This window comes from Lathyrus oleraceus, chromosome 5 (genome assembly GCF_024323335.1).
Source record: "Lathyrus oleraceus cultivar Zhongwan6 chromosome 5, CAAS_Psat_ZW6_1.0, whole genome shotgun sequence".
Classification (NCBI taxonomy): Eukaryota; Viridiplantae; Streptophyta; class Magnoliopsida; order Fabales; family Fabaceae; genus Lathyrus; species Lathyrus oleraceus.
This window is the reverse complement of record NC_066583.1, coordinates 506,545,813-506,560,603: the sequence shown is the minus strand read 5'-3', so window position 1 is coordinate 506,560,603 and position 14,791 is coordinate 506,545,813. Positions and strand designations below refer to the sequence as shown.

The 14,791-nt window shown below is 32.4% G+C and overlaps 1 protein-coding gene across 2 annotated transcripts; it reads right to left on the bottom strand.

The window, feature by feature from the left end:
• Positions 1-319: 319 nt before the first annotated feature.
• Positions 320-4,285, bottom strand: LOC127085835 (protein LATERAL ROOT PRIMORDIUM 1). 2 transcript variants are annotated; one of them, XR_007789287.1, is made up of 4 exons: positions 3,379-4,285; positions 2,143-2,453; positions 1,369-1,412; positions 320-547 (listed from the first exon to the last, which is right to left on the bottom strand). XR_007789287.1 is itself a non-coding variant. In XM_051026384.1 (3 exons), exons 1-2 carry the CDS (start codon positions 4,115-4,117, stop codon positions 2,161-2,163), a joined length of 1,032 nt encoding a protein of 343 aa, XP_050882341.1. In that variant the 5' UTR covers positions 4,118-4,284; the 3' UTR covers positions 320-547; positions 2,143-2,160. The 2 variants fall into 2 exon arrangements, 1 of the variants encoding a protein (XP_050882341.1); XM_051026384.1 differs by lacking the exon at positions 1,369-1,412 and having other exon boundaries at positions 3,379-4,284.
• Positions 4,286-14,791: the final 10,506 nt, after the last annotated feature.

The window sequence follows — 14,791 nt, the reverse complement described above, 5'->3', positions numbered from 1 at the left end:
TCCAAATTTGATGGCAGAGTTTTAAGAACCTCCAACTTTTGAGTAGTAAAAGGCCCCTCAGATTACTGAATGGGAAACAATGAAATAGTGTGACAAGTTATAATAGTATTTATATTGATCATTCTGGTAATCTGGTGGAACAATGCGAAGGATAATGCATGGTTTATGGACCCCTGAATTGTGACAAGTGATCCCCTGAATTCAATTATTTGAAAATTTTAAAAGAGTTGAATCATAATCTAGGTTTTTCATGAATTCAAATTTTAAAATATTGGTTTACACTTTGTATAAAAAAAATTGGTTTATACCAATTCAACTCTTCATAAAATAATTAAAAACTTCATTAAACATTGAATATAAAAATCTTTGCAACATCAATGTCACTAACCTAGTGCAAGAAATTTAACAAATGGTTCATTATGCATTTAAACATTTTAGAGAATAAATCTACACAATCAATGACCACTTAGCATATATGTTAGTTTTCTCAACAAAACAGCATAATAAAACTTCCATTCTTTGCTGCTTTACCAAACTCATCCATCACCTGTAATCACCATAAAAAAAAGGTTTAGATATTGTTAATCCTAAAAGTCACCACAAAATTATGTTCTTAATTTAAGAAATAATCAAAGAAAAAAACAACAATATAAACACAAAAATGTAACACTTGTAAATCAATAGTGTAGTGTTTGCTAGCTCTTCCCCATGCACATAATATTTTAAAATCAGACAGAAGATTGAACCAATAAACTTTTAAGTTATAATTTAAATGGTTCATGTTTATCTTTATCTTTTTCATGATGTTTCATTTTTAAATCAAATGTGCAACCCAAGAAATATATAGCAAGGAATAGGTTTCTAAAATAAGCAAAATAAATTAGGAGTGAGAAGCAAGATGTGACATTAAACAAATTGATGTTATGTTAGGTGAAATATTTCCATTTAGGAAATGTAGTAGACAATAAATAAAGTGAGGGACATTGTTGTTTGAGTATCTATTTCATTGTAAGAAACGATATACTTGTCTTTTCCTTCATTAAAGTTGAAGTCAAACCAAATATGAAATAAATGAGATGAACCTAAACAAACGTTGAAGTTAAAGGGTCACAATAACCTTTGTGTACATTAAAACTTTCCTACTCCTACGTTTGCTAGTTTTTGAATTATTGAAATCAATGTAGTTGTTTTTGGTAGGGTCTATGTGACTAGTTAGTAGAATAGTACTATTGAATTATAGCAATGAATGGCCAAAAAATTGTAATAGTGAAAGTTTCAAAATAAAATGCTTACAATTTTTTGTACTATTTTAAAACTCAATGCCACAACATTTTTATTAATTACCATTAGGCAGAGATAATTAATTACCTTTTCCTTTATATTCCCTCCATTTCATGATACTAGTAATTAACCTATTTACAAAAGAAAATATCTAAAATAAGGGACAACTTAATTCACATATATATTTTCAAAAACAATATGTCTATTTCTTAAAATAATGTCACTTTCTACTAATGAAAAATTATTTAAAATAGGTATATCATTCATTTTAAATATAAAAATATTTTTAAAAAAGTCATTTTTTTAATAATTGAAATAAAAATACTAATTTCACAAATGAGATAAAATAAGAAAGTCAAAACTTTAATTAAGTCTAAATAGAATAAATACATTAAATTTACTAACAACTTTTTTGAAGTATATGTATAGAAATCGGTGGTTATAATATTAAAAAAAGAGAGTGAGTATTATGGGACACCTCTAGAGTAAGCAATTGATAATTAAAGAGTGGAAATTTATGATGTGGTAGTGGAAATGTCACAATTATGAGGATATACTATAATGGTGATAGTGGAAATTTTTTATACACACACTCATATAATGGACACGACAACTGTACAATTCCTGCTTTTTTTTATGTTGTTGTCTGTTGATTTTCCAAAGTGACTCTCCCTCTCCTCTAACTATTCTTTTACCCTTCCTCAACAACTTGCAATAATACTATTACTTTTAGTACACATCATAGTAAAAAGATAAAGGTGTAGAAATGTAGTGTACAAACATTATTTTCTTGATTGATTCACTTCATTTCTAATAAGATAATTACTTGATGACAAAGTCTAGATAAGTTCAAATTGTTACCTTATAATGAATCTCCATCTAGCTAGCAGAAGCAGGGTAAGCAGTATTAGTTTGAACACCAATTGCAGAAGAACATTCACCATTCTTTCCACTACAATTGTTTCCCAATTGAAGTTCAGAAACACAAGGCATTGGATTTTTCCCATCAACACCATGATCATAGAGAAACCCTTTAAACACATGGCCACTAATATGAACCGTTGCCAAATAAGCAAATTCATCTTCTCCATTTCCAATAGCAGTTACTCTATGGCATCTGAATACAGCAGGTGCATGAACTTGACCTGGTAATGCCTCCTTGAAACTAGCATCTGCAATTCAAATAAAACATCACTTCAATAACCTTAATGAGATTATAGTAAGATTTATGGTCAATTTATGCAATTGTATCAATTTGGTTTGAGATTAGGGTTAAATGACCCGAGTTCAAACACCGATTAAGGAAATGTTACTAGCTTAACAACCGGTAAGCGTCTGGCTCGCCGCAGTTTATATATAGATCATATACATCAGGTATTCAATAAATTTAAAATGTGATATTTGTTTATATATGAGATCTAAGAGTATTAATAATAATTGTTCATAAAAAAGCCGACTCAACTAAATTATCACATATACTAAAGATCTAAAGATCTAGAATCTCCGCATTTAGGATAATCATGCATTCATACAATCACACGATATTAAGCATTCGATCTTAATTAGAAAATTTTCATTCAAACTTCAACGTCCCAAAACAAATTCAAAACATGAACTTTTTGATCAAGATGATACAATTTAAATCTTGAGGTGTCTAATTGTGTGACTTCAATGACTCCATCACATTATATACGTGAACCATTTGATCAAGATCAAACGATTCAAATCTCGACCGGCGCGATCATGTGACTTCAATCAATCCATCATATCATATAAGTGAATCATTTGATGAAGATCGAACAATTTAAATATCAAGTTGCGTGAATTTATGACTTCAATCAATCCAACACATCATATGTACAAATTATCGCATCATTTGAGCCTCTTAGGATAAGAGGCTTATATACAACTTATATCATAAGCACTTTCCAACAATTTTCATAAAACTTATGTCATTAGATAAATTCAAATAAGTCGAACATAAATACTAATGCGACATGTCATTGGATTCGCAACTAGATTTATCAAATCAAAAAGAAAACATATGAATATCATTCATAACAAGTAAAAAGAAAGTTACAAAGAGAGTGAAACTACCTTGATGACAAGAGCTATTAGCAAAACTCTTTGGTGTAGTACCATTAGAATTTGAACTATGAGAAGTCGCAGTAGCATTCTGTGATGACCCTAACAAAATCTTTGGTCTCTTAACACCGGAACAACCTTCACCACCACCACCATCACCACCACCGCCGCCGCCACCACCACTAACAATCTCCCCTTCCCGATCCCGCCGACGAGTGGACGGAATCCAAGTACTCTTCAAATGAGTACTACAATCATAACCACGTCCCTTACAACAAGTCCTACACCTCCTATAAACACAATCTTTCTTCGCTCTATTACCACAATCATGACACACTCTATACTCAGAACCATACACACCATTCTCTTCACTCTCCATCATAACCATCTTGTTACTATTATTATGATGATGATTCTCATCATCATCATTGTTATTATTATTATTATTATTATCAGTTATCACTCCTTTTTTTGAAACCTCAGGACACATCCTAAGGTTCCAAAAATTGTTGTTACTATTTTCTTGAACTTCATTGTTTTGAGATTGGTTCGGTTGTTGTTGTGGCGGCATGCAGGGTGTGGCTGTAAGAAGTGGGAAAATTCCAAAACCGACACTTAAGGAAGCTGATGAATTGTGATCTGATGAAATTTGTTGGTTTTGATGATTGTGTTGTTGCTGTTGTTGATGATGATGAAGAGATGAAGGTGATGGAGCTATGAGGACTAGGTCTCTTAGGCCTAACATACTCATTGGAAATGGAACAAGTTTTACAAGATGTGTGAGATTTTTGAGGTTTCGGAGAAAAAGGGTGTTGTTGTGTTGTGTTTGGTTGGTTAGTTTTTTTGAGGTGGTGGTGAATTTATGGAGAAAGGTGATTTTTATAGAGGGAATGAGAATAGAACAATGTGGTTCTATTCTTTTTATGCAAATCTTAATAGGATATGTTTTGAATTTTGAGCAAGGAAAAGTTACCAAAGAAAATATAAAATATGTGCTGTGGTTTATATGATTTTTCTTAGTAAAAAAGTATGTTGATGTTTTTAAATCTTAATTTTTATATACTATTTTTTATTTATAAAAACAAAAATTATATATCAAGCTAACAATAACAAATGTTCTAAAGTATTATTTAAAAAATCATAAAAGAGTATTTTATCTCAAAAATATAAATTAAATTTTTTATTATATAAACTAGATATTGTTTACATGCAATTTTATATTATTAATAAATGAGTATTAAAAATAATATTTTTAATTAATTTATAAAAGAACATTTCAAAATACTTTTAGATAAATCAAAAGTAATATATTTGATAATAGTTCAATCTCTGCGAAAATGACAATACATCATCCTATCACTATTATAAAAAAAAAAGAAATTATTTAGATTCATTGAATAAATGATATCCGATCATTATTATATATTAGATACATCAATTATTCAATAAATCTAAAAAAAAAATGTGACTTATAATAATGATCATAGAGTATCTCATTCATTAAAGTCGACTACATGAATCAACTTCCGTCATATTATTTGGACTGATAAAAATAATAACATATTATTTAGGAATCGGAATTAAATGTAGTTTATATATAACACAAACATCTAAACCCAAAGAAACATCTTTAAAGCAGATAATACTTCGTAATTGCAATGGCGCGAACTTGAAGTCGGTCGAAACTTTAGCGTCGTCTATGAAAATTCAAAATTCGTAATCACGCCCTTAGTCTTAACTGACGTGGACTTAACGTCACCTAGAATATTTGTGGGAACTCAAAATTCGCATTGTGTCATTATTCTCTATCGATGCGGATTTGAGATTGAAGGGAGCAATATTTATTATTTATGTATTAATATAATATTTTACTCATTTACAATTAATGAGTTAAATTAAAACATTAAATTACCAAAAAAAAATTATTAATTTTTTTTTATCTGTTTTATCTGAGTAATAAATATGATTAAAGAAAATTAGGCCTCGAACTTTATGAGAAAAAAAATAAAATGTATATCTTTTGTGTAAACTTTTAGGTACTACTATGGTCTACTGCTACAGGTTCTGACACTGAAAGTCCACTTACATATTCTTGGATTAATAGGTTGATAGGGTGGTGCTGTAATTAATATCCACAAGTTATGTGGCTACCCACATTGCATCTTTTGTGTGCCTGCATTTCTAGGTTAAGCCTTAGGTTACGTCTTGCACGTTTTTTGTTTTTAAATTCATCTATAGTGATGAGTCATTTTAGGCTTTATGTTTTGTTGTAAATGGAAGAAAGAGACATGAGAAAATGCAACGAAACAAAATAGGGTTTCTATTTAGAGGGAAGTGAATGGAACATAGCCTGGCTTGAGACCTAAACCGATTTGCTTCTTTCGTTTCATTTCATCCTTATTCTACTATACATTTCTTCTTCAAATTCATTATTTATTTATTTATTTTCATATATCTACTTACTTTTTAGCAAAATTGTTTTGACACCCTCTCGTTAAAAGTTAATATAGATGGTAGTTTCATTCATAATTCAAGACTATCTAGTTTTTGTGGTCTTTTGAGTAGAGATGGTAAACGGCATCCGTCTCATTTAGATTTATCCTGCAAAAATCCTTCAAAAAATCGGACGGAGCGGATGAGTAAATTCGAGGGTGTTAATCTAAAATTTTAGTGTATCCTACAAAATAATAAGGGTGCTGACCTAAAATTTTAGTGTATCCTGCAAAATAATGAGGGCGGAATAGAGTGAATATGCGGACACTACATCTTTTAAATTTAAAAATTACAAAATCATATATTAATGCGTGCGTCCGCAAAAGCTCTCTTCTCTCGGATCACATGTTTTGCATAAAGTTGTGGTTCCACATCAAATATTAATGCGAGTTTCAAGCGATTTCTCATGATCTTGGTATTGCTTGGATCATGGTTTCGGAAATGTGATTTGCGAGTCTAATTCTCAATTGACTTTGGAGTTTATTCAAGAGGGTGTGTCTCCCTCTATTCATCTTTAGGTTAGTGAAGATTGACCGACTAAATTGTGAGTCTCGCTTGTTCATGAACTGAAAATATTTTTTATTCCTTTCTCTCCTTTGTTTAATATCTCTGTGGACTATATGAGAATTCAAATCCCAAAAACTCGTTTTTTTTTGTTTTCTTCTTTTATGATTGATTAAAAAAATATTATGTTTGTATTTATTTATTTATTTTTATATATTTGTTTATTTATTTAATACTTTTTAGCAAAAATATTTATTTACTCATTCTTTTATGAAAACAAATTGTATTCTTTCTTTATTTAGGATATTTTTAATATTTATTTATTTATTTTAATTACATTAAAACTCCTTTTTTTAAACACATCCCAAAATATTTATTTTCTCTCGTTCTATATTACATTTTTGAAATGTGAATTACCATCCACTATAAATTAAATTTTGTTTTAGTTTAAGAAGGATTTTTGCGTCTCCAAGATGTGACATTTTAGTCTCTCATTGTATATTAAAAATAGAATTTACGGTTAACAACAATTTAATTTTTCTTTTTTTTAAGTCTAATAAAGATTTTCATGTCTTAGATGTGACATCCTATTCTATCCTTATATATTTGTTTAGTTTTTTATTTTATTATTGAAAATAATGTATATTAATAAATACATCAAAAATTGAAATTAATTTAAAAAATTGGATAAATATATAAGAAATATTTAAACAATGTTTTTTATTATGGTCAGGAATTTGGCATAATTCACATTATATTGTTTTATCTCTAATGTGTGATTCACCCTTTTTTTTTTTTTTTACGTAGATACTATTTGAATGGTCATTCTTAAATCTAAACCTTTTAAGATTGTGACTCATTGAATCGCCTTTGTATGGAGCAAGTGTCAATCGTTGGGCACCACTTAAAATTGTTTATCATGGATTTTGAATACTATTGCAAATTGAACCAAGACCCAACTCATTCGGCATCATGACAACGTGTATGAGGAGTTAAAGTATCTCATTGTCCACACACTCTCCCAGGATCGTCAGATCGTAATTATTGTCTTCTAAGACAATTTAAGGAAGCTATACACAAAGAACAATCTAGAATCGTGGGACCATAAGATGGCCACGCCCTAGCATCTTATTTAATTGAATTGACATGTTATGTGAGGACCGTTATATAAGATGGACAATTAGATTCATTGAAATTTATCCCTTGAGGTAGCTATCGTGGAATAAGGTTTTAGGGTCTTCAAACAATGAGACGAGCACACCCTAACAATACATCATATTAGGGATGACCAATCCCTAAAGACTGGTAGATAGTAAATTGTGAGATCCCTTGACATCTATCCTCTTAGACATTTGTCCCAAAAAGAATCATATGATATACCTACACCATAAGGGGTTGTCACACATTGTAATTTTAGCAAATACAATTAGCGACCATCGTGGGGACCGTTAAAATTAGTGGCCATCATCATTCACCGGTCATCTTCATCACCTTCCCCTAGAGAATGGAAAAATAAAATTCCAACTTTACTGTCAACACAGTTGTCAGGGGTTTTGTCGGCGGGGGAGAATCATGTTTTTCCCATACGAAATATGCCAAACAAATTTTGATGGAGAACATCATACACGTCGACCTTAAGGTAAACCTGGAGAATGACGTATTATCCATAATGACCTTTTTTCTTCAGAAAATATGCCATTGTTAGAACAAGATTTGATTCTGCATTTATACATTGAGTTTTAATGATAACAATGTAGTATTTGTGTGAAAATAATTTTGGTACTCTAATGGTTTGTTATTGTGTAGCTTTAACAGCCAGTTCTGATTCTGAGTTTATGACGTCCAACATCATCAGTTTCTGAACATTTGCTCTGAATTCTACTTCCGCGTTGAATCACTCATGAGAAGTTCTGAAAGATGTTATGCTGTTGTTGCAATGTTCTTTCTGCTTCTACGCTAATTCACTCATAATAAGTTTTGAAAGACGCTCTGTTGTTGCTGCAATGTTTTTTCTGCTTCTGCGTTGATTCACTTCTGAGAAGTTCTGGAAAGACGTTATGTTGTTGTTGCAATATTCTCTTAGCTTCTGCTTCTGGATGTGACTCTGGTTATCAAGCTTCTGAAGAATGGAAAGCTTCTGAAGTTTTATTACTTAGCCGAAGACTCTGGAGATTTCAAGCCAGACGCTGACGTGGTCAAGGTTCTGACTGAAGATTTTGAAGATTTTGATTTCAACTTTGTGTTTCTTCTTTTCATGCTTCATCAACTTTTCATCAGAAGCCAATGACTTTGAAGATAAGATCAAAGTGGATACGTGATCAAATAGTACATGGTACAAATCAAATATTCCTTCCACTACCTGAAGAACAGTGTTATTCTTTGCACCTATCACTAATCTGTTAGTGGATAGCTGCCTTTTGGTATCCCGGATTTATCCTCCAACGATCTCTTTCTTATGTTATATAAGTAGGACTTGGAGACTTGAAGAAGGCTAATGCAACAATTTACAAGATTGTTTTCTACATGAAAAAGCTCTCAACTTTATGCTTACTTTTCTTTAAGTGTTTATATTTCATTTGTGTAAAATCTGCTTGTGTAGAAGAAACTTGTAACACAAAAATTTGTATTCAAACTTGTTTGTTTGTATTTCCTTAAGGAGACTAAGTTATAGTCAGATCCTTGATAAGACAAAGAAAGTTGTTCTTTGTGATTTCCTTAAGGAGACTAAGTTGTAGTTAGATCCTTGAGAAGACAGAGAAAGTTGTTCTTTGTGATTTCTATAATATGTTTGGTTATAGTAGATTAAGTCCTTGTGTATCAGGCAAAATTACCTTGGCAGATGGACTGGAGTAGCTTTGATTTCAAGCGAACCAGGATAAAATTCTTTGTGTCTTTCTCTCTTTGTTCTTTTGATTGTGTGGAGTTTTTTAGTTGGTAAAAAAACTTTTATTTTTAAAACCCAATTAAAACCCCCATTTTCTTGTGCTTTTCACATCTTCAACTGGCACCGGAGCTTCGGTTCTGATTGTGGTAAATTTGTATCAATACTTCAATGTGTTCAGTACCAATCCAGTTTGTGTGTGAGAAACAATGGCCGTTGCTAACAACATCAAGAGAGATCACTACAGTGCTAAACCACTAGTCTTTAATGGTGAAAAGTTTGATTACTGAAAATACATAATCGAAAGTTTCTTTCTGGGATATGATGTTGATATCTGGGATATTATAGTCGATGGCTATGTTCACCCAGTAAATGCTGAAGGAAACAATGTAGCAAGAAGTGCTATGATAGATCAACAAAACAAGGATTTCAAGAATCATCATAAGGCTAGAACGATATTGCTTAATGTTATGTCTTATACTAAGTATGAGAAGATAACAAACAGAGATTCTGCTAAGTCTATCTTTGATTCTTTGAGAATGAATCATTAAGGGAATTCTCAAGTTAAGGAGACAGAGGCTTTGGTCTTAATCCAGAAGTATGATGCATTCTAAATGGAAGAGAATGAAACCGTTGAGACTATGTTCTCAAGATTTCAGATGCTTGTCGCATGACTCAAGGTTCTAGACAAAGGGTATTCTATGGCTGACCATGTTAAGAAAATCATCAGAAGTCTCCCCAAAAAATGGAGACTTATGGTAACTGCCTTGAAGTTAGAAAAGGACCTGAACAATATTAGTCTTGAAGAACTTGTTAGTTATTTGAGAATCCATGAGATAGAACTAAAGGAAGATGAACCTCAGAAGTGAGGTAAATTTGTTGCCTTGAAGTCCAAGCTTGGGAAGACAAGGGCTTATCAAGCTAAGGAAGAATCGGAAGATTCTGATGAAGACTCAAAATATGATGATGAGCTATCTTTGATTTCCAAGAGGGTCAACAACCTCTTGAGGCACAGGCAAAATGTTCAAGGAAAGTTCAGAGGAGCTAGAAGGACTGTTGGTCATTCTGATTCTTCTTCTGGACTAAAGAAGCAAAGTTCTGGTAAAGAGGTTGGCTTCTATGAGTGCAAGGAGCCAGGCCATTATAAGAATGGGTGTCATAATATGAAGAAGGACAAAAGACTTAAGAATTTTTTTCTAAAGGCGAGAATGGGCTTATGGCTACTTGAGATGACTCAGAATCAGAAGAAGAAGATTCTGATGAGGAACAAGTCAACATCGCATTCATGGCAACTACAATTGACCGTAAAACCTCTAAAGAACCAAAAGATAATATGTTGTCAGAATCAGAATCAAACTCCGATTCTAAAGAGGTATTTTCTAAACTATCTCGTTCTGATTTAGAGTCATGACTATCTAAAATGCTGGAAAAGTACCAAAGTCTTCAAAGTAGGTACAAGGACCTTAAACAAGTCCAAGTAGTTGGTTCTGAAACTCGTAGTGAGCTTGAGAAGGATATTTCTTCCTTAAACGAAACAATCTCTTCTTTAGAAAGTAACAACTCTGCTTTAAAAAGAAAATTTTCAAAACTAGAGGAAGAAATAATCTCAGAAGCTTATGGTACTGATTGCATCATTAGATATGACAAATCATTCTAGTACTTTCTGGCTAAAAGCATAGATAGAAGCAAAATGGCTTCCATGATCTATGGAGTTATCAAAAATGGTAAGAAAGATCTAGGTTGTACAAAAATTGGAAAACCTGACGAAAGTCAGAAGGTAAAGTTGAAACCTCTCTATGAGCATTTCGTTCCTGCTGGCACTGATCTTGACTTTTCTGCACAGACACGGAAACCTGCACAGAACCGGAAGAAGAACTTCGTTCTGAAACCCAAGTATCATGCATAAATTTCCCTTAATTATCCTGTTGCACAAAAACCCAAGGTTGTAAAAACTCTGGGAGAACAAACAAAAGAGGACCCATAAAATGGGTACCTAATTATAAGATCATTTATGTTGCAGACATCCTTAGTAGCTCAATTGAGACATTAATCATGGTATCTAGATAGTGGATGCTCACGACATATGACGGGAAGAAGGCTTATGTTCCAAGATTTGGAACTTAAGCCTGGAGGCTTCGTTGGTTTCAGAGGAAATAAAAAAGGGAAGATCATTGTGGCTCTGGAACTATCGGTATGGGTAATCTCCCTTCTATCACTAACGTTTGTTTGATCGATAGTTTGATGCATAACTTATTGTCTATCAGTTAGCTTAGTGAGAATGGTTATGATATCATTTTTTATCAAAAGTCATGTAAGGTTGTTAGTTAGAAAGATGACATAGTACTTTTTAACGGAAAGAGGAAGAACAACATTTATAAAATTAGACTTTCTGATCTTGAGGATCAAAACATAAAATGCTTAATGTATGTTAACAAGGAGCAATGGGTATGGTAGGCCATGTTAGCATGAGAAGGATTTCTCAGCTAAATAAGCTTGGATTAGTTATAGGCTTACCCAACCTATAGTTCACTTCATATGCTCTTTGTGAAGCATGTCAGAAAGACAAGTTTTCTAAAACTTCTTTCAAAGAAAAAATTGTTGTTTCTACCTTTAGACCGTGCGAGCTTTTGCACATTGATTTGTTTGGGCCAATGAAAAATGCCTCTATTAGTGGTAAGAAGTATGGATTGGTCATAGTTTATGACTATAGTCGTTAGATATGGGTAAATTTCTTGAAACACAAGGGTGAGTCACATTCTGTGTTCTCTACCTTCTGTCCACAAGTCCAAACAGAGATGGATTGCAAAAGTCAGATTCAGAAGTGATCATGGTGGCGAATTTGAAAATAAGAAATTTTAAAATCTTTTTGATGGAAATTGCATTTCCCATGATTTCTTCTGTCCTAGAACTCCACAACAAAATGGGGTTGTAGAAAGGAAGAATAGGATTTTGCAAGAAATGGCCTACACCGTGATCCAAGATACTGATATGGCTAAGCATTTATAGGCAGAGGCTGTTAACACAACGTGTTATATTCAGAAAAGGATTTCTATTAGACCTATTATGGGTAAGACTCCTTATGAATTTGGGAAGAACAGAAAGCCCAACATTTCTTATTTCCATCCTTTTGGTTGTGATTGCTTTATGTTGAACACTAAAGAGAATCTCAAAAAAGTTTGATTCTAAGGCACATAAATGCTTATTGTTAGGATATTTTGAATGCTCAAAAGGCTACAAAGTCTTGAACACTGAGACACGAATTATCGATGAATTAATTCATGCTATATTCAATGATAAGCTTGACCTTGAAAAGTCAAAGCTAGTTGAGAAATTTGCAGATATGAAAATCAAATTTTCAGAATCCACAGATAAAGACTCGGAAGGCAAAGCTAAGGATGCTGAAGCAAAAAACGCAGAAGCGACTCAACTAGAGGTTGTTGTTGGTCCAACTCATCAAAAGAAGAGTAGACTAAGAACTTCTCATTCTGAAGAATTGATTCTGGGAGATAAACATGCATCATTCATAACTCAATCTTCGTTCAAACCTTTTAAGGAATCTCATTTAGGTTTGGCATCTCTGATAGAGCCCACATATATTGATGAAGCTCTTCTGGATAATAAATGAATTTTGGCTATACAAGAGGAACTGAATCAATTCACCAGAAACGACGTTTGGGATCTTGTTCAAAAACCAAAAAAGGGTGTCTGTGCCATTGGAACCAGATGGATGTTCAAAAACAAGCTCAATGAGAAAGGTGAAGTCGTCAGAAACAAGGCTCGACTGGTAGCATGAGAAATGTTAAGAGTGCATTCTTGAACGGGTACATTTCTGAAGAAGTGTATATGCACCAACCTCCTAGTTTTGAAAGTTCTCAAAATCCAGATTTTGTTTTCAAACATAAAAATTCATTATATAGTCTGAAACAAACTCCTAGATCTTGGTATGAAATACTAAGGGCCCGTTTGAATGAGTTTTAGTTTTTAATTTTTAAAAACTATTTTAGAAATTAATTTTAAAAACCCAATTTTGAAGAAAAAACATGTTTGGTAATCTAACTTTTAAAAATTGTTTTAAAGTTGAACAATGTTACAAATTTGTCATTGATGAATATAGTACCAGTTTTCCTTGTTTTGTCCTCTTCCTAATTTCCAAAACTAAAAACCAAAAAATCAAAACCTCTAAAACCTATTTTAGATTTTTAGTTTTAAAAACTCACAAATAGAAAATAGTTTTGAAAAATAGTTTTATAAAATTAGACTACCAAACAAATTTTATAATTTTTAATTTTTAAAAACTAAAAAACAGTTTTCTAAAACCATATCAAACGGGCCCTAAGTAACTTACTTTTGGAAAATGATTTTACTAGAGGGGAAGTGGATATAACGCTCTTTTGCAAAACCTTTAAGAATTATATTCTCGTTGTGAAAATTTATGTTGATGATATTATATTTGGTTCTGCTAATGCTTAGTGTTGGTTCTAGGTGTTGGCAACAATTTTGGTAAAACCTAGAGTGTTCACAAGTTGTCACAAGTGTTGTCTTGACATAAGATAACATGTACCTGCAGGATGTTTAAAATGTGAATATGCAGGATTTTATTGAAATGTCAGACCCGATGTCATGACATCTGTATAGAGAACATTCAGTTTGAATGTTATGTATTGTGTGATTGTGTTTTTTATGCTAATCTATGTATGATTGAAGAGATGATTAAATGCGTTATTCAATCAGTAATTACAACCAGATTGACTTATTTTCCAATGAGATATAATCATCTGTCATGAGAAGATATGAATGGAAAATAGTTTTAGGGTTTTATGATGTCCAAGCCTAACTAAACGATTCTATAAATAGGGCATGGAAAACCTGGTTTTATACACAAGAAATAACGAACGAAATATTGAGAGAGAATAAGGGTTTCAGTCTTGTATGGTCTTGTGAATTGTAAGCCATTCATTCATCCATAGATGATTGAATTGCACTGATTTTTGAGTTGTAATTTGTCCACTCTAAGCTTTGAAGCATGAGTGTGTGTTTACTTGATTGAAGATTTTAAGCAAGATCAAGTATGTGTCTTTAAAGAGTGTCTTCTTTTCATTGTAATTCTTGTTTTATATCACTGTTGTGATTGAGGGGGAGTGAGTAGGATCTCATATCTAAGAGTTCTTAGATAGAAGTCACACGGGTAGAGATTAGGTGAAAAGACTGTAACTTGAAGTTGTTTACTGTGAGTCTTTGAACTGATTATGTTTAGTTGATTTCCTTCCTAGCTTGGTAGCCCCCAGACGTAGGTGAGTTTGCACCGAACTGGGTTAACAATTGCTTGTGTCTCGTGCATTACTGTTCTTTATCTTTTATCCTGTTTGTATTGTTCAGATATTAGTGTCGTGACATTACCTTCGACATCTCATATCTGATACCAGAACTTCAATTGGTATCAAAGCAGGCATCCTGCTCTGGTTCTGGGTGAGATCTAGGGACGTTACTTTCTGGTACTATGGATAGAGATGGAGGATCTGTTCACAGACCACCTATTCTGGATGGATC

Bases quoted from the DNA above. Each gene is read 5' to 3' on its own strand.
- LOC127085835 (XM_051026384.1), bottom strand. From the start codon at position 4,117: ATGAGTATGTTAGGCCTAAGAGACCTAGTCCTCATAGCTCCATCACCT. The intron at 2,454-3,378 runs GTAGTTTCACTC...TTTGAATTGCAG, and splicing joins TAATAGCTCTTGTCATCAAG to ATGCTAGTTTCAAGGAGGCA.